At 34.8% G+C, this 23,706-nt stretch overlaps 1 protein-coding gene across 1 annotated transcript in view; it reads right to left on the minus strand.

Moving 5' to 3' along the window:
* Window positions 1–23,706, minus strand: part of CNTN6 (contactin 6) — a 290,327-nt gene that overhangs the window by 77,669 nt on the left and 188,952 nt on the right. The window contains 2 exon segments of the mRNA XM_086697579.1: window positions 1,280–1,416; window positions 5,195–5,379. Coding sequence (XP_086553705.1) covers window positions 1,280–1,416; window positions 5,195–5,379 — 322 coding nt within the window.

The following is a 23,706-nucleotide window of genomic DNA, read 5'->3' on the forward strand; positions in this document are numbered from 1 at the left end:
TTTTAGTAGTTAGTATATTGTACGTTCTCTCATTTCTTTGAAAATTGGCATTGTCTGCATAGAATGTATGTTAACTCTGTTATATGGTATATAAAATAATTTGGATGATTCTAGCCTTCCAATTATTTCAGGAAATATGGCTAATAATAATGTTAGACATGAATATAATGATTAGAAATATCCTTGGCTTTCCATCATAAGGTCTCCCAAAGACCTGAAATGTGATGGCTTGGTAGTTCTAATTGGAGGAGCTAAATTCTCCTTTTCTGAAGCCTACCATAGTATGCTGAAACAGCCAAATCTGTTACAGAGTCCCATTTGGAGTAGAGAAATACAATTTTGAGTGCACATAATGAAATAGCTTAATAGAGCAAATATAATTTTAAAAAAATATTTCAGTATACCTATTACCATCCTTTAAAGATAATGAAAGTAGGCTGGAGGAAACAGAAAATGTTCTATGCAAAAAGGCATTCAGGAAGAAAATTTCACTAAAATCAAAACAAAGAAGAGCATTATTTTCATCTTCTAAACACTAGATGTTCTTTGTGGCCCAAGCTGTGCCTACAAGTGCAAAGTAAAAGGGAAAATTAACACAATTATTTGGATAATGTGATGGGGGGGAGCCAATTTTGTCTCATTTTCAGTATACTGTACAATAAAGTATGCTCCAAATTGAAAAATGTGGATAATTGCCTCAGTTCTCCACATCCTACGGGTTTAGAGTCATTAGTTTTTGTAAAAGCCAGATAGTGATTAATGTTTAAGAGCTTGGATTCCGTAATCAGATTATGTTTAGAACAAATTCTAATATTTACTAGCTACTGTGTGACTTTGGACAAGTGACCTAACCTGTCTGAAACCAATTTTCTTCATCTATGGAAGAAATAATACTAGCATCTCTCTCATAAAATTGTCATGAGGATACAAAAAAACGCATGGAAAAATATTTACATAGGACCAGGCTCATACAACAGTTTGGTGGATGTTAATTAAAATGGTGATGGTGATGATGATATCTGAATATGGATCTATCACTGAGTAGTGTGTGACCTTATGCAAGTTGTCCTCTCTACCCTTAATTTTCTCATTTGAAAAATGGGGATAATATTAATAGCTACTTTGAGCTTATTTAAGTATTATATAAATTAGTGTATGTGAGGAGTATACTGCCTTTCCTAGCACCTACTAAGCATCCCATAAACATTAGCTGTTACTGGTAGTAAAAAAATTTCCCTAGGAGATTAGGTGAAATTTTAATATCAACATAGCTGCTTACCTCTGGAGTGAGGCGTTCACCATTCTTTAACCAAGTGTACCAAGGATTTGGCTTTCCACTAGCTTTGCATTCCCAAAACAAACTGTCATAGATAGACAGGTAAGTATTTTGGATTTTTTGTTCCCATTCTGGTGGGGCTGTTTCAAAAACAGATAAGAACAACTACTTGGCAAGTCAATTATCCAAAATATTGCGCAACATTCCAAGGACTATAGAAAGCAGAAGGACAAAGCTAACTGGGCCCAATTGTACTGAAAACACACGATTGAGGGAAGGGAAATGTAGAAGCCTCAATGTGGAACAACAGAAATCTTGTAAATATCAGTGGTCCTTTGGCATAAGATAAATGTTTGCCATTTGTCATTGTGATGTCCCTTTATAGCAACTTGGGAGTTGTAGGAAAACATCCAAATGCAGAACAAGGCCAGAGAATAATTTCACGGTAAATATTAGTACATAGGTCAAGTTAGAAAATGTATACTAAATCAGAACCCACTGTGAGCAAAGGCCCATGATTATATTTGGTTTGAACTAACTAAAAGGAAGTTTATCTATATCAGACATAATTACAATTCAATAGCTTGAAGCACAATTCAAATATGAGCCTTATCACATTTTAGGAGGATTAGAGTCCAATTTTTTTTCCCCAACATAAAACTCTTGACAGGAAATGAGAACTTTCGAGTTTTATTTAAGCTCAGCACCTAAATTTAATCCTGGGCATCCATTATCCAAAACCTTATTTTGTAATATGACCAAGTTCTACATTGTACTGAGGCAAAAAAACAAAAAAAAACAAAAAAAAACAAAAAAACAAAAAACTGGTTTAATTAATGTTAAAGTGTTATTTAGGTGTCAGGTAGTATTATCCTTACTATAATTCATAGAAACAGGTGGGGTGTAAATTAAATGTTCTTTCATAAAATGACAGGAGGCTGCCTGGCTGTGTCATTTATCCCTCTTTTATTTAGGTCTGTCCTCAGATACGTAGGAGTGAATGCAATTTCCTTCGGAATTGCAGGCTTTTATAAGCTAGATATGTAATTGCAGTTATTTCTCTCTCTAGTCATTTGTAGAGATGTTTGCAGACATGTGAGATAACCTGCTCGAGAAGACATAGTTAAAAAACAGAGAAGCCAAACTTTGAACCCTGAAAGCAGAGCCTAAGTTAAGGGGTAGTGTTCATTTTGCCTGTTAGGAATGCCAGCCCAAAGATAAGGCATCAGGAAGAGGAAGAGTCTACAGGGAAGGAAAGAGGCAATGCAAGGGTCAGTTATTAAGTTAGCCACCAAGATGGGCCACTGTTACTTGATCCTCTGTGAACTTCTAAGGGGTCTTTATAACTGCCTACTGAGGAAAAGGAAGAGGAAGCATTTATTCATTGGCTTCTGTCCACCGTCATTTAAGGTTAGTATAGATGTTCTATATTAGCAGACCCAGGTTGTGTGTACCGAAGTGCTGAGTAGGCTCTAAGAGAACAAAGAAAACCGAAGGAGGAAACAAGACGGACTTGGTGTGGCACCTGAGACAAGACTCTATCAGGTTATACCTACAAAACCTAGAGCTGGTGACTGTAGCAGTGGATGGAGAAAGAAGTGTGACTGAGAGTCTTTGAAAGTTGTACGAGTATGTCTGACTTCCAGGGTTTTCCCATTGCAACATCTGCTTCCACTAAGATAAAAGGTCCTTCAGAGAGCTGGTTACTGAGAAGAAGGAATCATGATGTCTCACTGTAGTAGAAACTAAGCCTGGGATTACCACCTGTGGAAATCGGGACAACTTCCAGTTACAGAATATGATTATCACAGTTTTGAGGGACAAATTAAGGCAAGACTTAGATGAAGTAGATGTATGGATGAAAGTGAATCATGTTTCTGAATGTTATTAGCAAAATTTTACAATTTGTGAAGATTGTTGAGAAATTTTCTTAACATATGTTTGACCTGGGAGAAGAAATAAATACGTATAAAATTCACATAGGTTGTAAAAGTTTGAAATACATATGGTTTTAATGTTTAATGCGATAATTATAACTTTACAATGTATTTATTTTGTTAATACGTAAATTCTTTGCATGCTTCAGATTCTAAAGACCAAAGTTTTAAATCTTCAACAATGTAGGAAATGCATGAAACAAAGGACCTAGGATTTCAGGTCAACTATATGGGCTTGGATTTTAGATTTTCTTTCTTTCCCTACTGAGTGATTATGGAAAGTCACTTAACTTCTCTGAATAGGTTTCATTTTCTATAATGGTATTATAATGGTATCATTTTCTATAATGATGATACTTAAAGATTTCTTTTCGAGGTAATAAAGATGGAATATAGAAGAAAAGGGTTCTGAATTTAAACACCGCAATATAATAAAACCGTTTCTTTTCTTAAAATTATCAGGTATTATGCAATTCTCAGGTACTTGAGTCAATACTCTGCTCCTTTGGGAGCATGATAACAAGTAAATCAATAGGTTAATAAGAAGTATAATACTTATCTTATTGACCAATTATCTGTTATTACCCCACAAGGACCATTTGGACTCATTAAATGGCTAATGACAAATATTTCTACTTCTTACTATCATTAAGAATGACAAGAATTAATATTTGTAAAATCTGCTGTGTAAGCTAACAGTTTCTGTACAGAAAGCACTTTCTCTTATTGACTTCTGGTTTATAAATACCTTCATTTCTTGTTTAACCACTGGGTTATATCTTTGTCTACTTAATAGAAAAATGAAATCTCTATTAAAAACTAGCCAAAGCTTTTAATATCTTGGTGCCACCCAAAACTCCCAGTCACATCCTTACTATTTTATTTACAATGGATTCTAGATGTGAAAGAATGTTTTAAAAAATACCTGTATATATAGCTACAACTGTAGACGAATATATATCTACAACTGTAGATATAGGATATCATATTCTATATATATAAAATAATACTTTTCATTCAAGGTTAAAATAGGAAATTCTAAAGGAAATGGAAAATAATATAATCAATGCACAATTTACTCTCCCTACAGGATACTCAATCGCTATTCCTATGAGGTAATTACAATACCTTGGATTTTTCCAGTTATGAAAAAAATACATATTTTCCCCAAATACTTTATCATTGTTTGTAAACATGTCACACAGAAACATGTCACACAGAAAAGTATTTTTGGTCATGTGTAAATACAGTCTTAAAAAGTTCTCCAGTACTGATATATTAAATTTGGCAAAAATAAGTTAAGAATATCTTAAGGGCACCAAACATTTTGATAATTCTGGGGTATATATTATGGTTTATTTTCTGTAAAAAAAAAAAAAAAGAAGCAAACTTTATGCAACTGTATATTTTGGCCTGAATAAAAGAAGACATGAAGCCAATTTTTATATAATATTTGCTTTCGTTTGAGATTCTGGTAATTGAGACCAACATATATTTTAAGTGTAGTAATAACATTATTTTTCTATTATCTACATATGAACAGACAAAATCTGGGAAATAGAAACATATACTGAAAACTACCATTCAGTATTATATTTCTCCTGTCAGTCTCTCCTTTTGTGAATTCTACTTAGGATTATAATTAAGACTGTCATGAGCTGTTGCTGAATGTTTTATGGGAAATATATTGAATTCTATGGTACTTTGTGTTATAAACCTTTATAGCTTTAATGTGACATTGCTGATACTTTCAAGGCAATTATAATAAATAATAGCAAGTAAAGACCACAATGGAATTAAAAGCGTATTTTAAAAATGGTCATGCCCACCTGCCCATCAGTGTATTAAGCATCCTAACCTACACATGTGTCTTCTTTATTTCTCCTATGACATTTTCCACACCATGCTAATGACCTTCACTATCTCCTATGAAGGATATTACCAAAAATTTCATATACTTTTTGAAATTCTATTAGCTTACCATAGAAAATGAGTTGACCCTTTGCAAGGTTTCTTCCTCGAAGGTTGCCTGCAATGCACTCATAGAAGCCTTCATCTTCCTGTTGAAAGTTCGGGATTTCAAGAATAGCTTGGGATTTGCTGTACTTGACTTTCCCTGGCAACGGGTTTCCATCCAACCTCCTCCAACTAATATCAGGGACTGGACTAAACAGTTATACCTCATTAGAATAGAAGATGATTTAGTCTTTACGACAGCAGGATAAATTAAGAGTGTCCTTAAGAATAACTCTCAAGGAAAATTTTCCAATCAATCTATTATGTTATGACTACTTTTCAGATCATGCAAGCATTCACCATTCACTCATCCAGCAATTTATAATACTTCTTAAGTGCCTGCTATGTGCAAATCATTGTGCTATTATCAGGAAATAAATCGATGAATAAAATAGATACATTATCTACCCTCATGTTGCTTAAAGACCAGCAGAGAAACATACAATAAATAAATAATAAAAAATAATACATTTGTAAATTGCAGTAACTGCAAAAAGGAAACAGAGTGCAGAAATAGGAACAAGATTTTATCAGTGTAAATATGGTGGTCAGGAAATTCTTTGCGAGCATGTGACATTTAAGAGTAGGCAAGCTTCTTCTATATATTATAGGTTTTAAGAGTAAAATACAGATTGCTCTATAGCTAAATTGGTACTAATACATAACTGGAGACCTCTGTGATGAATGAGCTAGATTATCAAGCAGGACCAGTACTATGTAATACATCTATATAAATTGGGAGTATAGGTTTCATCATCCTCAAAAGAATGTACTCATTTATAACTTATCTAAAATGAAAACCAAAAATAAATAAATAACGTAAAAGATAACTTTACATTGTACCATTAGAATTTGTGGAGTTCCTTTATAGATTTAGCTTAATATCTTATGTCTAATATCTTTAGTCTAATATGAATATCTTTTAAAATAGCAAAATATATTTACAATATCTGAATTGAAGAGCTAACAAAGAGTGATGAATTTAGAAATTCGTGGTGAGAAAGACCTTACTTTTACATATATGATATAAAGAAATGCAGGCTACATGTAAAGTTATAGCAGGATTGTAAGATCAGTCCCTAATCTATTTACATTAACATCTTTCCTTTCCTACTGCCAAGTCATTCTTCTTTCCCTAATAGATTTCCAGATGATTTAAATGTTTCTATTCTAAATTTTTAAATTAACAATAATAATGAAAGTAAATCATTTTGCAAAGCCAAATTGTAAACTTTGTCAAAGATACAGGATTTCTTCAAGTTAACACAAATAATGTGGGGAAACCACCTAATGAAATACAAAGTGGTTGACTACGAGGTGTGGGATTTGAGTAGTAAACAACTGAAGAAAATTGGTGATGGTGACTCAGTAGAGGATTCAAATAAAGCAAAATTGATCAAGTCCAAGGAATTTTTTATTGACAAACAATGATGGCCCTTCCATTCAAATCAAAGACATAAACAACGTAGAAAGCCATACATGTGCTCCTATAGATTTGCCAGAAAACATATCCCCTAGTCAGTGTGTGATTTGTCTATTCTTCTCAGAATTAGTATATAGTTAAAAACGTGACTTGAATTCTTATAAACGCACAAAAAAATAATTATTATGATACACTTAGTTTTTGTCTTTTTAAAAAGACTTTCCACTTACCACAAATTTAGGTTGACATTTTAGTAGAATGGCATATTCCTACCAACAATTAACCTCAGATAACTGGTTTTCTTATATATATTCATTTTATGGAATACAAAACTACAAATAAAAATGAAATTCTAGAAGAAAAATTATTCATATAGAAAGATCGTCACCAAGTCTGGTAAATTTTGTAGTATATGCCTTATCATCTAATTTTTTAAATATATGTTGTACATATGTGAAGACAGTGAAAGTTATTATCTGTGAGTAGTAGGAATATTAATGCCTTTAATTTTCTTCTTTCTGCTTATCTCTATTTTCCATTATTTTTCTACAAAAGCATTCATTATCTATGTAATAAAAATTTCTAAGAAAATTTACTTACAAAGAGAAAAATAAATAGAGGCTCAGATACTTGTCTAAATTCATTATCCTTTCCCATTTTTTTATGACAGTGTACCTCTGAGGTTTATGACCAATACATGAAGAGTATTTAACTGAAAAAAGCTTTTAACTTAAAACATTCAGACAAAACAAAATCAGTAAAGACTGAGTATTTCCCAGTTATATAATAGTTCTTTATTTTGATTATGAAAACAGAAGTCAATTTTTAACATAACTATCTAAATCTGAGTCAGTTTGGCATCTAATACAAATAATTGTAATGATATCACAATAAATAGCTACTGCTTATTAACCACTAACTATGTGCCTGGTATTATGTATGGGTAAAACATGCAAAGGTCATTTCATTTACTTTTCCTATAGTTACAGGGCATAAATAGGATTTATTTCCAAGTTTCTTTGCCCTAAAAGCTATGTACTTAATCATAAGGCAATACAGACCCTACAGCTTTTGTAGGATCACCCACGGATTTGGCATTTGTGGTTTTACAGTAGTGGCTCTCCATTTTTTTTTTTTTTAATTTTTAATGTTTATTCATTTTTTGAGAGGCAGAGAAAGAGTGTGAGTGGGGGAGAGGGAGGGAGGCAGGGAGGGAGGGAGAGGGAGAGAGAGAGAGAGAGACAGACGGAGAGAGAGAGAGAGACAGAGAGAGACAGAGAATCCAAAGCAGGATCCAGGCTTGGCACCAGCAGCACAGAGCTGAACACAGGGCTTGAACCCTTGAGTGGTGAGATCATGACGCTTAACTGACTGAGCCACCTAGGTGCCCCTCCCCCCCGCCTTAAAAAAAAAAAATGTTTATTCAAGTGGCTCGCCATTTTAAGTGTCCAAATTAAGTTGGGGTAAAAAGAACAAGTCCCATCCATCCTAACTATTCCTACTTTCCACAGAAGAACTCAGTGATAGCACCGAAGTCTCTCTCGATACACTTTTTTCCATTAATGGATGAAACGGCATATCCAATAGAGATATACCTTTCCAATAGAAGTAATGCAGCAGACAGTGTCAGTACTCTAATTGTGTGCTTTCTGATCCCTTAGCCACCACAGATTCTGAAGTGCTATTACCCTCAACATTGAGTATCTGTATCTGTTTGTGACAACCACCCTCAAGTGCTGTAGCTAACTTTCCCTTCAAAGAGGTGAAAGCAGCTAGGTATTTACATATCCCCAGGGACAGCTATCAATCAACAACTGACTAAATGCTGTGATACAAATATTCTATCTTCCCTGCCCCTGCTGGTGGGCCATCTCTCAGATGTGAGTCTCTCCAGAGCTCCCATACAGGACTGAGGCAAATTTAACTTCCATGACATTTTGCTTGATACCATACTCTGCTTGGCTACTCTTCCTTCCCTGTCCCACTTCTTCATTCTCCCATGGGTTCTTTCTAAAAACTCTTCTAACCAACCACTTGCAAAAAATTATCCTTTCAAGGTCTGCTTCTTGGAAAACCAATTTAGTAGAATTCCCAATATGCTCTGGCCTTGTTCTACTTTAATTATAACATCGATTTTAAGGAAGCTTTAAATAATTCTCAGTATGGTATGGCTATTAGACACACATAGAAATGGTATTCTGAAGTATTAAACATCAGCGGAATACAAGACCAGAACTAAGCAGTAGAGTCCTAGTGGAAAGCCTTGGCTGTGGAACATACAAGGTCTAATTTACACCAGAATAATAGCAAAAGGCAAGGGATGTAGAAATGTAGAAGAGACACAAGGCTGAACACAGAGATAAGTTTCTCACATAAAAAAGAACATCTTTTTTTTTTTTTTTTTACCTCATTTGGGGGTGGAGTGATAAATCTTCTCCCACAAACCATTTAATTAGGGAGATTATAATATAATCCTCTAACGTAAGATTATTCAATTTTGAAGAAGGGTATAAGAATTAGAGTCCTAAATTCTCAATCGCAGTGGATCCATATTTGGTTGGGTCATTGGTTGGTTTCTGTCTGCATTTTGATTTTCCTTTGAAGAGCCTCCTAACTTTACTTCATCTGATTTGAATTGGAAGCACTAGACCTCTGGCTTCAGGAGAGAGCACAAGATAAAGGTCTTGCCATTAGAAGCAGATGCACCATAGTATCTGGGATTGGTCAATTATGAGAACCAAGACAACCAAGCAGAGAAAACAATACTCAATTCTGTGAATGGTTTTGGAAGAGCTGTCGAAAAGAGAATCTTTTTTTTCACTGTGGTTTGCTCAGACAGAATAGAAACTTGGAACTTCTAGGCAACAATTTCCTTCCCACCAAATGGAGCAAGTATCTTTGAAAGCTAAAGCTACTACAAAGGCAAGAATCTTGGGATTCTTCACATGCCTAGATCAAGTCATGCCTGATGCCCCTCCCCCCCCCAATCTCTCTTTGAACATTTCTGTAAGTCAATACATTTCTTTTTCTTTTTTTTGGCTTAAGCTTGTTTGAGTTGTTTTCTTGATGCTTTCAACCCTCTCCCCTCCGCCCCAACAAAAGACATGACAAATAGATTCTGATGCCTGGATTTAGATGCTGTGTGACTGAATTATACAAAATGGTGGCTTGCTGGTGGATCCTGGGTGGCTCAGTTGGTTAGGTGTCTGACTCTTGATTTCGGCCTAGGTCATGATCTCATGGTCTGTGCTGACAGTGTAGAGTCTGCTTGGGATTCTCTCTCTCCCCCTCGCTCTGCCCCTCTCCTGCTCATGCATATTGTGCTCTCTCTCTCTCTCTCAAAATAAATAAACTTAAAAAAAAAAACAATATGGTGGACATTACATTTTATACTCCATACATTAGAATTCTCACGGCAACTACACTATCAAAAAAATCACTCAAACATTTTAAAAGTTTTTTTTTTTTAAAGAAGTCTTATCAACTGTATTTTGTGACTACATTTCATGTTAAAATTACTAATGGGAGAAAAATCAAACCGTTTTATAAGAATTCACAGTTACTAATTAAATGCTGAGATTTTTTTTCAGATTTGTTATGTCACTGCTAAATGTGAATGCCATGATCCTCCTGATTATCACTGGTAATGTGATATATAGAGACAGAGAGAATAAGTGCAAAACACAGATTACATAAAAATACATATGCATTTTAATCAAAAGTTCCCATTTTGTCCTGAAACTTCTTATGAAGACACTAAATGAACTGCTTTAGATTTCACACCCTCTGTCTTTTCTAAAGGCATCCCAAATGGACAGTGGGTGGGAAGAACTGGAATCTACAAAAAATGAAATTATGTTAGTAATGAGTCTAGTTTGTTAATGCAAGCTCACTTTTCTAAGACATACTGTGCTATGTAAATAATAATAATTATAATAATGAAGCTGTCATAATAGAATACTATTTATGCAGTACAGAGCAGAATGCAGCTCTTATCAGCTACTTATCAGCTATATTTTGTTCCACCTTATAAACATGAATTTTCTCATTTGTGGAATGGGGATTAATAATAGTACATAATTCACAGGATTTTGTGAGGATTAAATGATACAATCCATGTCCCATGTTCAACATGCTGTTTAGCACACATTAAACACTACATTTGAGTGTTAATGATAAATTAAGAGAATCATTTAAAATCATTATTATGTTATTGTTATCATCTCAAAAGGAAAAATCCCAGCTGCTATTTATTTATTTTCTGTTCTCTGTTAAGGACTCCCTTCACTATGCATTCAACATAAATTGATTTATGAACCATTTGCAAATTAAAAATAGATCTCCACACTGTCAATGAAACAGGTACACAAACATACCCACATGATTCTAGAAGTAATTTCCTGCTTCTCACTGCTTTATATATAGGCTGCTAGGATACTGTCCCGGATCATAGGGGTCATGCTTATTTCCTCACCCTGAGGGCAGAGATCTCTCAGGTGAGATACTACATGTTTTGCTGTGAACCACCTTTGTTTTCCAACATGGTTAATCATCTAAGACCATGGTGGGAGGGAGGAAAGGAATTATACAGAGTTCTCCAAAAAGAAACAAAGTCCTGTGTAAGATACCTGAGCATTTTTGTGAATATTAACACTCATTAACTGAGTGCTTACTATGTACCAGGCATTGTGACAGATGGCTTCCATTTGTCATCTAAGCTAAATACTCAGCTGGCAGCTGTTAACAATTCTAATTACCCTTTTGGAATGGAATTCACGTTGAGACAGGTAATTTCTGTTAAATTATTGCCTGCCAATTCTCCTCCACTCAGACTTCCAGTACGGGCTAATTTATTGTGATTCACCTTCCAATTCTTTGAGTTACCACCCATTCAATTATAAACACTAGTAGACTACTTCTTCTACTGTGGATTCAGCATTCTCCCTAGGATCTACCTAGTTTGTCCATGTCGGTGATGTTAGTGATGCAATATTCACTGGCAGTTCATCCTAGTTTAAAATAAGTGGTCTATTTAAAATGCATACTTTATAAATATAAATACATGAAGAACGCCATGGAGCAAGGGGGATCTTTGAGGGGTCTTCAGAATGGAGATTATTGTTAAATCTCTTGAAACTGTGCTGTTACAGAAGGGAAGTCAAAATACATGGTGCTGTCATTATCCTAATGGCAAATATCAGCCATATCTGGCAACATTTTGCTTTTAGCTTCAATCCCTCCTTGTCTTCTTTTTTTTTTTTTTAAAGTCTTCCCAAATACAATGTAGAAATTTAGCTTGTATATAAAGCTCAATAAATAAAACCAATCTGAAGCAACTCTCTTATCCAAAGTTTCCTCAGACCATAGGTGATGCGCTCACGAGTCTTGTATTTCAAAAGGAGCATTGCAAAAGCCTTTTCTGATTTGGTTACTATTTGCTAAATCAAGTTTCCTGAAATTTCACAGTAATGAAATACTACCAAATAATAACAGCAAAGTTTTTTCTCTCTTTCTTTGTTCCTCTGCCCCTCTGGTTTTGTGCTTCTTAAATAAGCATTGCCATAAGGACTTTTACTCCATTCTCTCTCGTCATTATGCTTTTACTGAGAGAGCATCCTATTAATTTTATCTGAAGACGGAGTATACATTTGTTAACCATCTGGCCTCGTTCCAACCTCAATTGGAAGTTAAATTAAAGCTCTTCACACACTACTATAAACTGTGCTTCAATTCTATACTATTAGCCCATAAATAGAATTTTCATTACTAGTGCTATTTGAGAAAGTTTATATTTCTCCCCTGGATTTCTTAAACCTCATTATCCACAGCTTAAATCCAGGCTATCCTAAGTTTTTGACTAGAAACTGGTACAGAGAACCAGTTTCCTTAGATGCTTATATTTGGGATTATTCTTAACTTGAACCTCATTTCAGAAAATCCTGTCAGTGGCCATTTTTAATCGAAGACAGTGAAGCAGAATAACAAAACCAGCAAAGAGTGCCTTTGTTAAATTTTCAGACTGTTCAGCTAGCTACTTTCATTTCCCCAACTTGAAATATTCATACAAAGAGCTTGGAATGTAAGATTGTCCTATGGGGATACAATGTGGATATGTTCATGAGTTCTGTAGAAAAGCAATCTCAGTGTTACAGAAAAAGGAAACTTTTTTTTTTTTTTCAGTGATCTAAACGCAGTCATGATTCTGTTCTACTGGTCAGTGTCTATGCCAGGTTTCTCTGAGGGAAAAATTTTATGGTATGCGTGTATTCATCTGGTATTTGGCAGTACAGTTGCTGCAGCCAACAGAAAAACTACAAACGGTTTAGTCATAATAGCAATGGTAGCAGAGTGGTACTTGCATGTGGGGTGAAAGGACACAGGCAGGTTTTATGTGACTGAATGCAAATTGCCCAATTCTCTGAGCCTCCGCTTTCTCGTATAACTAGAGATAACAATGGGTACATAAAAGGCTTCTTGAGAAGATCAAACAAGGAAATAGGAGAATCCACTGTGAAATACAAAGTTTGAACCACAAAGAAGGTTTACTAAATTTCCTTATCACCATGATCATCATCACATAGGGACAAGAAGGCTCTATTATTTAAAGATTCCCTAAGAATTTTATTGCCATTTTCTATTCTTTTTAACTAAAGTAAAATAAGTATTAATTTGCACGTGAAACATAAACTGGAGACCAGCATTCCAAGGTGAGAATGATACTGCATTTAGAAGTTAATTAACAGCTTGTCCATAATGTTTTGTCAATACATAATATTAACCCTAAATAAATACTTCTCTGGTTGTGTGAACATTATGCTGCTCTAAAGTAAAGAAAATGACACTTCAGTTAAGGTATGTGAGGTTGTGGAAGCCTATGTTCCGTCAAATTTATAGGGCTTGATTTTAGCTCTGATCATAACCATATGCTTTCATATAAAGACATAAAGGAAACATTACATATGGTATGCTAATATATCATCATCCTATCATTAATATATGCACTATGTATTGAACACATATTATATGCCTGGCACTGTGTTAAGTGCCTCAGTGAAACCATTATAACCATACTGTTTGACACAGGATTACTGTTATCCACAGTACAGAAGTACACAAGGAGACTGGGGCGGAAAAAGGCTGGATAACATATCCAGTATCACACTGTAAACTTAAAATAAAAAGGTATTTGAACCAAAGTGTGTCTTTTCATAGAGACTGAGCTCTAAACCATCATGTTTTCCTTCTGCATCAACTAACCAGATACAAAACAGGTTATCTTATTAGGATGTATTAGGATGTGCTTGGAAAATTTTCTTTATCTAACCAGTGGATAGAGTTCCTTTTGTCCAAGGTTCAGAAGATGAAATGATAGAATTGTTTGTTTGTTTGTTTGTTTGTTTGTTTTAACATATTGAGATACCTCCAGATTCCAATAAAGGTTGTAGAGAATGGTTTCAAGGTCAGCTGGAAAAAAGGAAGCAAGTAACTTCTTTTCCTTCAGTTCAATACGATTGTGGATTTGACATCTCTCTCATGCAGTTGCCAACTATTTAAAAAGTAAGAAATGTAGGTCTCCTAGGACAGGTGGTGATAGACTGAGATGGGAAGATGACGAGTTGCTTCCAGAAGCACATATATTCTTCTTGGATGAGTTTTAGAGCCTTCAAATTATTTTAATTTTAGAAACAACACTGTTAAACTCCACTTTATGGTTTTTGGGGAAAAAATGAAAGGGGTGTTTGACACTGGATTCAGAGTATGCATGTAAGATCAAAAGAGACCCACCTTGTAGGCTGGGTCCCTGGTCTGTGAAAATGGCCCCTTTACAAGTACTCTTCAGGAGAACAGGGCAACATATTTCAGAATACTTAGCTTTTTAGGTTCCTTTTATCCAATAATTCTAATTTTCTGAAAATATACTGAGGAAGTTCTCATGGGCATGGGTAAAATACAGCCACAAGAATATTCCTTACATCATTATTTGTGGCAACAAAAAGTGGTAACAAAACAAAAAGAAATATAGTATCTACCAGGAAGAGGTTGTATGAAAATACACATTCAAATGTCCTGTCATCACAAATGAGGGTAAAGAAGGTGTTTAAGGACCTGCAGATACATTCATACTTTATGGTTTTAAGATTTTTAGAAAACATTTTACAAAATAATGTACGTACACATGAACAACGTAGTATATAAAAGTAGTATAGGGTTATAACCCAAAGTATAAAATAAATATTCACTGATCAATACTGATAGAAATAAATGAATAAATGGGCAGGGAAATATGACAAATCTCCCATGCAGAGGAATGCCAAATAAAGTATAAGGATTCAGTACCTTAAAGGAGGTGAATCACAACTACCTATTCATTAAAATATGGATGGTGTATACTGACCTCCTTCCAAACAGTCAATATGGAAAGAGAGAAAAATCAGTACATTTACAGTGGAGAATCTTAACAAAAACTCCATCAGCCAAGTGATGAAGGCCAACATTAGCAGTTATAAGTCATTGTGATGGAATAGTAACAGTGATACGATGTGGTGAAATGGCACTTTGACTTGGTGTTCTTCCCCCAAACCCATAACCTCAGTCTAAATATGAGGAAAATATTAGACAAATTCCAACAGAGGGTAATCCTACAATGACAATGACTGATGCTCCTCAGAACTGTCAAGGTCATCAAAAACAAGGCAAGTCTGAGACACTGTTACAGCAAAGAAGAATAGGGAGACCAAAAAATCTCAATGTAAAATGGTACCCTATATGGAATCTTGGAATTAAGAAAAAAAGACATTAGACAAAAACCAAGCAAATTTGAAGTATCGACTCCAGTAAATAAAAGTCTTGGTTCATTATTTGAAACAGATATGCCATATTAATGCACAATGTTAGTAATAGGGGAAATGGGTGGGGCTATATGGGATTTCACTGTTCTATCTGCTCAGTTTTTCTGTTCTAAAACTGTTATCCAAAAGTCTATTAATCAAAGGAAATATTGGTGAAAGAAGAAAAAAAGAAGAAATAACCTTCTATTTTCCAGAGATACAAAGGACCCCTTAAACAACAGCCTAAAATTAGCTCTACCAAAGGAATTGAGAGTGACCCCCTCTAATCTCAATTGAACAAAGGGCAGCCTGAGGAAAAGATAATCAGTGAGACTCCCAGAGTGAGTGTCCTTGACTCTTTCTTCACCAAAAATTTGTAAGGGAAGAGCAGATCCCAAGAAAAATGTGTCATCATGTTGTTACACCCATTCTATTTTCAGCAGCCTGCAAACTCCACAGGGCTTTCATGTAATTTTCTTTATTTCCCCGGAGCCTAGCCTGGTGTCTGTGGCTTGTAGAATTCCTTCTGACTGGCTGACTAAATAAATGAAGGAATAAAGGAATTAATGATTGAATGTGGCATTCAAAGCATATTTGCTGAGTTAACAAACACTTGTGTTCAATTTGCCAAATGAGTGAAGGAATGACAATAACTCTTATACATGTTATGGAACACAGAACTTTGAAATTGTAAAGGTATTATTCTGAGCAAGTCCTTGAGGATTATATTAGCACAAAAATATAATGCATGGGGTGCCTGGGTGACTCAGTTGGTAGAGTATGCAATTCTTAATCTTCAGGTCATGAGTTCAAGCCCCACAGTGGTTGTAGAGGTTACTTAATTAAAACAAAACAAAACAAAACAAAACTAACAAACAAAAATGTGTTTATGCATATGTAATGTGAATATATAATGTTATGTGTATGTGTATATATAATGTAAATGTATATATGTGTATATATAATGTATGTGTATGTATACACACATACATAAATATTTATATATATGTGTGTATATATACACATGTATATACATGTATATTTACACATGTATATACACATGTATACACACACACACACACATATAAAATGCAGAGATCCTTTCTCTCCTGTGTGTTCCTTTTTACCTCCTCAGTTAAAGCAGCACTGACAATTACCATAATTAATAAAATTGTTAGTATTTATTGATTACCTCTTATGGGCCAGGAACTTTGGTATATAAGTAGGTAAGTTTAATAGTATTTCCAGTCCTTACAATAATTCTACTCTATCTATCATTCATCTATCTATCTATCTATCATCTATCTATCTATCATCTATCATCTATCTATCTTCTACTTAATTTTACCTTTGTTTTACAGATAAGTAAACTCATCAGAGTAGTCCAGCTATTCACAGGGGAATTTAGAACTTAAACACTGATCTTTTTGATTTCAAAGTCTACACTTTTTCCAGAAAGCAATGTTGTCTTGAAATGTTAGTGAATCCACTAATAAGTCATTCAGTCCTAGGGTGAGTGCATGTATATGTGTGCTTGTTGAGGATTAATGCCCTTCAATTTTTGAAAGATTGGCTTGAATATTTGTCAGTTCTCAGATGTGCATGCACAGCAAAGGGGGGGGGTAGTTTATGAAGTTTACCATAGAATTTACCAGAATTTTCAATTTACCTCAAACAACATAGTATCACAATAACATGCAAAGCAATTAACAAGCACCTAAAGACTAGGTCTCAGTGTGGGGCAAATGGGACAAAACATACATGGAATAATAATATTCTGCTCTCCAGCTACTCAATTCAATGAGGGGGGGAAAAAGCCAACTTACATACAAGTCATGCAATTAGGAAAATTTTACGATACTTCTTTGATTTCTTTTAAAGCATTTGTTAAAGGCCTAAAAAATGTAAACGTACCTAGTTTGATTTGAAAATGCCATTGTGCTCCTGAGGTACCATAGTGACCTTTCTGTGGTATAATTTACAATGATATTCATATGTGTAAGAGAAAAAAGTAAACAGTAGATAGCTTCTCTGTCATCTGAAAGTTCTGGAATACCTAAAAACATCTTGTTGAAACTTCAAATTTATTGCTTAACATTAATAGCCAAGCTGGGTATCTTTTCCTTCATAAATTAGAAAAAAATAAATAAGATATACATGTCTACATAAATATAGTCCTGTGTGAAGGCTTCAGAACACATAGAACATTCAGTGCTGCTACTAATTTTATTTACATTTCTGAGCACTAACAGCAATGTTTCTAAATTAAGGTTAAAAAAAAGAAGAAGAAGAAGAAGGAAAATGTGTTTGGTTGTTTCTAAGAGAAGTATTAGAGTTATGAGGGATATCAGTTTAATTTCTTCACTAAGAGCAAAGGCCTATATTTTCCTAAAAGGAGACACTAAAATCTATCCGTCAATCATACTACATTTGCATAGCACCTACAAACAGAGTTTCTTAGGGTGTTTCACAATATAGTCAATTTGCAGCTTAGGTAATTAAGAGTCTGCCATGTTGAACAAATGAGACAAAGCTGAGACTTGAAAGCTGTGATCACGTCAGTTCTGAAACCCCAACATGGAAAGTGAGTTACACATCCCCAAAGTCATAGCAATTAAAGTTCAAGCAGGTATCTCAAGTTCTGTCTTAACTCTATATTCATGCTAGTCTATGGTGTTTTAGGATGGTCAGATTCTATGAGTCAACACTCGAGTCAGCTTTCCCTAGACCTCACTCTCTAGTCACCCTGCCTGCCTGATGGCAGCAGTCTCCCACATGGGTTTCTGTCACTGAAACTGTGTTTTCTGTTCCATCTCTAATCATCTATCCCAGATTTTTATAAATGGTAGATACTGCCATCATCTCATACAAACCCATGGGAGGAATGCTCCTCAGTGGACCTGAATGATTTTTGGAAATGCTTCTTGCCTCTTATTAAAAATCGCCTGGATTTTAAAAAAGGTTATCTTTTTATTATTTTTTTTATTTTTAATATATAAAGATAAGCCTCACTTGTTGCTGAAATGTTAGTAATTACAGAGACTCTAAATGGGAAATATATCTATAATTCCATTCCTCAGACAAAATCTTTTAAATATTTTACTGAAATTTTTCAAGACTTTGTGAGGAAAACATTTATAGAATTGGGGCTAACTGCCTCTACCCACAGGGAATAAATTCATATATTAAAAGATAATTTAATGTAAATATCAAATGGCTATGAGTGTGAGTTTTGAAGTCAGAATCAGTGAAATTTACATTTCAATTCCAGAGTTAAATTTATGTTGATTTAGACACTTAATTTCTCTAAACTTCACTGCATTCACCTTCATAATTAGCATTAAAAACAATATCTGGCTTCTAGCTATGTTCAAATCACTGGGACTATATTTACCCTCCTACTGGAAACAAATGAAAACCTGGACAATTACATGAGGAAAAAACCTGATCCCAGAAACAGAACAATGGACAGCACAAAACTGTGATCCCTGAAGGAGGGGAAATACATGAAGCAAGCCTTTGGTATCTTGGTTTTTCTATCGACAGGCCCTTTCCAGAGGAAAGAATCAGGAAGGGGAACCTAAATAGGGCATTACTGTTTCAGTGAGTTCAGGAGTCACATGAGGCCAAAGTGACTGGATTGTACAACAGAGTATCAGAGAGGATGGGATTATGAAAAGAAAGTGCACAAGTGTATCACATGGGACTGATCATACAACAATTTTCAGAACTCAAACAGGGCTGTAAGACAGCAGATTTCCTCCAAGCTATAGAAGAGAAATTTAATAAACACTGGAGCATTCAGTAGGGGCATGCATCTTACTAGTTAACTAGCCTGAGACTAAAGTCTACTCTATAGCTAGCTAGGCTTCATAATAAGCCACAGAAAGATCAAGCAGATTTATAATACCTTAAATCCTGTCAATAAAGTCTAGTATTTTAAATATATACCACAATATGGCATATAACAACATAACATTATGTCTATAATTCAAGCTAAATTACCAGATAACCTAAAAAGCATAAAAATGAGAATCATGACTAGGAGAAAAAGAAGTCAACAGAAACAGATTCATAAATTACAAAGATGATGGAATTAGCAAGCAAGGACTTTCATATTATCAGTCGGGCCCTGTATAACAGCAGGGCATTATACCTGATAGAATATGCAGACTCAGGCTCTACTTGAGAAAGAGTCTCTACAGGAAAACCAAAGACAGCAGGGGAGACCAAAGACAATAGAGAAAATGTTACCTTCTGACACCATAGCTACAGGAAACAAAGGTGGTAAACAGTAAACCCAGTTTAACTCCTTGCTAGATAAACCTCACCCTAAAATCTAGTTACCTCAATTCCTTGTAACTGATAAACCTCATCAGTAGTTCAACAACAACAACAAAAATACAAAGCATGTTGATAAGCAGTCTTCAGAGACAAAAACAAGCAAGGGAACCATACTCAAACATGGCAAATATTTTGGGATTATCAGACTGGAAATTTAAAATTACCATGATTAATGTGCTGAGGGCCCTAATGGAAAAAAAGAAAGCAGACAACATAAAAAACACATTATTAATGCAAGCAGAAAAAAATGAATTTGTAAGAGATGATCAAAAGAAAATGCTAGAAAGAAAAACCATTGTAATACAAATGAGAATTCTTTTGATGGACTCACCTGTGGACTGAATATAGCTGAGGAAAGAATAAGTGAACTACAAGAAATATCAGCAAAAGTTATCCAAACCAAAACACGAAGAGAAAAAAAAGAATGAAAAACTAAAAAACCCACAAACCCTCAGAATATCTAAGAACTGTGGGCAATTATAAATGGTGCAACAGATGTCTACCAGAAATACCAGAAGGAGAGCAGAGAGGAAAATGAATAAAAGAAATCATTGAAGTCATGATGGTTGGGGATTTTTCAAAATTAACAGCTACCAAGTCCTAGTCGCTGGAAGTTCAGAGAACACCAAGCATGATACAAGTCCCAAAAACTAGCTACACACTCAAGAGGAGGAATATTCCATGGGGAAAGAGGGGATAACGTCTAATTATGCAAGTCTGAATGTACTGCTTTCCAAAAACATGTCACAAAAAACAGTAAGTATTTTAGGAACTGTCTTAGGTTCTAAAAATGAAAAACTTAATAAGAATAAGAGATGACATTGACCTTTCTTTCCCCCTTGTATCCACCTATTCACTTGATTTCCTCCCTCCCTCCCTGTCTTCTTCCTTCCCTTTCTCTATTTATCTCTCTTATTTACCAAAATATGTAAATCCTTGTTTAAATGAATATATAGTTGACAGCAAAAAAGCATTCACTAGTCGTTTAACAAAAGTGTTTAGAAAGAGTGTTAATAAGAAATAGAACTTTGATTGCATTCCTCCCCAGATTAGCTTTGCTCAGTTTTGTGTTTATCGGACATCTTACAAAGAAGTGTGGCATCTCAGAAAGTGAACAAGGAGATTCAAACTTACTTGTACAAAGTAGTCCCTATATTTGGAAAAAAAATAACTAAACCCAAATGCGGCACGGCAATATATTCATGAAGACATGTCAGAGAATATGATCTATAATTATCTTTCAGTAGAGTTTCTAAAAACACTTTGTAATAAACGTGCAAATATAGATTTATAATTTAAGAAGTAAAGGTTTGATTTTAAACATTTTCAGATTGTTAATTCTGCCTATCACATAATTAATTTTCAAGAGAACGTATTGTTTTTTATGTTTATTAATTTGCAAATTTTTAAAAGTTGGTAAAATATTTGAGAGATATCAAATTTTATAAGGGACCAAAAAGCATTCTCAGTATGTTTGCACTAGTTCAACTGCAATGCAATTTGCTCTCTGAAAACTGCTGGCAAGCATATATAAAAGTTCTTTTTGATATACATATGTATAATTTTGCAAAGTACACAAAAATTTTCATATAGATTTTGTCTATCTGAAGAAATGAGAAATGTATCTACACTAAAATTACACAAAGCATGTGTTTCTTATACTGGATATTTTAACACTATCACTTGGACCCAGAGGATGCTTTGGACTTTCTGTTTTAACCCCAAGGACATAATCATAACATAATCAAAACATAATCTCAACATTGATTAATTTTGTCACATAAAATCTTATGGAGTATACTCCACTAAATGAATTATTTCCTTGACAATTTTCTATGAAGTGCAGTTAAGTAATCTTCATCATTTCCCATTCTTCTTAATTTTATTTCCTCTGCAACAAACCTTTTATGTATAAACTTAACAATGAATGTACCATTTATCCATAAAGTTGTTTCTGGACATACACATGAGATTAAACATTTCACGAGGGTTTTTTTTTTTTTTTTAATTTTTTTTTTTCAACGTTTATTTATTTTTGGGACAGAGAGAGACAGAGCATGAACGGGCGAGGGGCAGAGAGAGAGGGAGACACAGAATCGGAAACAGGCTCCAGGCTCTGAGCCATCAGCCCAGAGCCCGACGCGGGGCTCGAACTCACAGACCGTGAGATCATGACCTGGTTGAAGTCGGACGCTTAACCGACTGCGCCACCGAGGCGCCCCACGAGGGTTTTTTTTTAACCTATTATTTTTCCAACTTAAATTTTCCTGAGTCGAATACTGCTAGTACAAATTATATTTGTACTATATTTGTACAAGTATATTTGTACTATAAGGAATTATATTTGTACTATAAGGAAGCTTAGGTATTCCCACATATGTTTAAGGTAATAAATTTTACCATATGTAGTTTCACTAGCTGTCACGTTTTAATGTATTGACTGTTTCCATCACCATGAGGTTAGTTAAAGAGATGATTTCACTTATTGCTAAATCATTCCGTTTGAGACTTTTTAACAATTTATCTCCTATATCCTAAGGCTTCAGTTCCCTTGTTTCGATTATTAATCTACTCCTTCCATTTACTTCCAATGTATTCCTTTAGTATGTACTCATGACCGAATCCTAAGAGTGAAGTCAAATGGTGAACTCTAAATGGGATGGTCAAAGTTTCCTAACTCTGCCTTTTTTCTTTCTTCCACTCCTCCATTTCATAGCAAGCTGAGCTTGAAATTGAGTGTGGATATTTTTTGTAAACATTTTTAAATTTTATTTATTTATTTTGAGAGAGAAAAGAGGCAGCACAAGTGGGGCAGTGGCAGAGGGAGAGGGAGAGAGAGAGAATCCCAAGCAGGCTCTGTACTGCCAGGACAGAGCCCAGTGTGGGGTTTGAGCTCACAAACGGCGAGACCAGGACCTGAGCTGAAACCAAGAGTCAGATGCTTAACTGACAGATCCACCCAGGCGACCTGGGTGTGTATTTTAAGCAATATTTTGAGTGCCATAAATATATCTTTCCAAAATGCAGTCCAAGTTATAACATAACGACCCATCTGTTTTAATGCATGGCCTGTGTGCAGGTGTGGGTATGGGTGTGTGTGGTAAGAGGGGAGAGAGGGGAAAAGGTGGGGCTGGGGGCGAGAGTGAGAGATAGAGAGAGACAGAAGGGACTGTGGCAAAGATTTATACTTGATCAGTTCAGGTGAATGATATGTATGATTGAAGTGATTGTGCAGTTATTACTCTTCCAGTATTTCTGTAGGTTTGAGTTTTTAGAAATGAAATGTAGAAATAAATAAAATTAGGAAACCTGATATGTGAGCAATCCAGAACCTTTATTAATCGACTAAGTTTTCTCCTTACCGCTGCTCTTTTCTACCCCAGAACTGACTCTGTTTGTTGCTCTCCCTTATACTGGCATTAGTATGAGACAGAAAAGGAATGAGCTGCAGTGATGAGAACTTGTGTACCCTCTGAGATACCTGTTTCTAGTTCCATCATACCAACTAACTCAAACACTGCTTAGACAAAAGATAATAGATTTTGAATTTTGGGTTCAGAATAACTCAATGAACATTCACTGCCTAAGCACCAAGTTCAATGCTAAATGTTCTTTATGTGTATTATCCACTTCATCCTTCAAAATAAACATAAAAGGCTGGTATCACATTAAGTCCTCTCGGATGAGTACATGTTAATTTGTGGAGCTTAAGAAGCATGTTGCTAACAGTCAGACAACTCTTGAGAAAACTGGGAATTGAATCTGTCTTCACTGGTTTCACGAGCAACTATCTTAATCATTTATTCAAAAGATTCTAAGTTCAGAACTTAAAATGAGGTGTGACTAGCTTTGAATTGCCCTTGTGTTAACAGGAGCTTAAAT

The sequence above is a fragment of the Puma concolor genome, chromosome A2 (genome assembly GCF_028749965.1).
Source record: "Puma concolor isolate L17-30 chromosome A2, mPumCon1.1.hap2, whole genome shotgun sequence".
Classification (NCBI taxonomy): domain Eukaryota; kingdom Metazoa; phylum Chordata; class Mammalia; order Carnivora; family Felidae; genus Puma; species Puma concolor.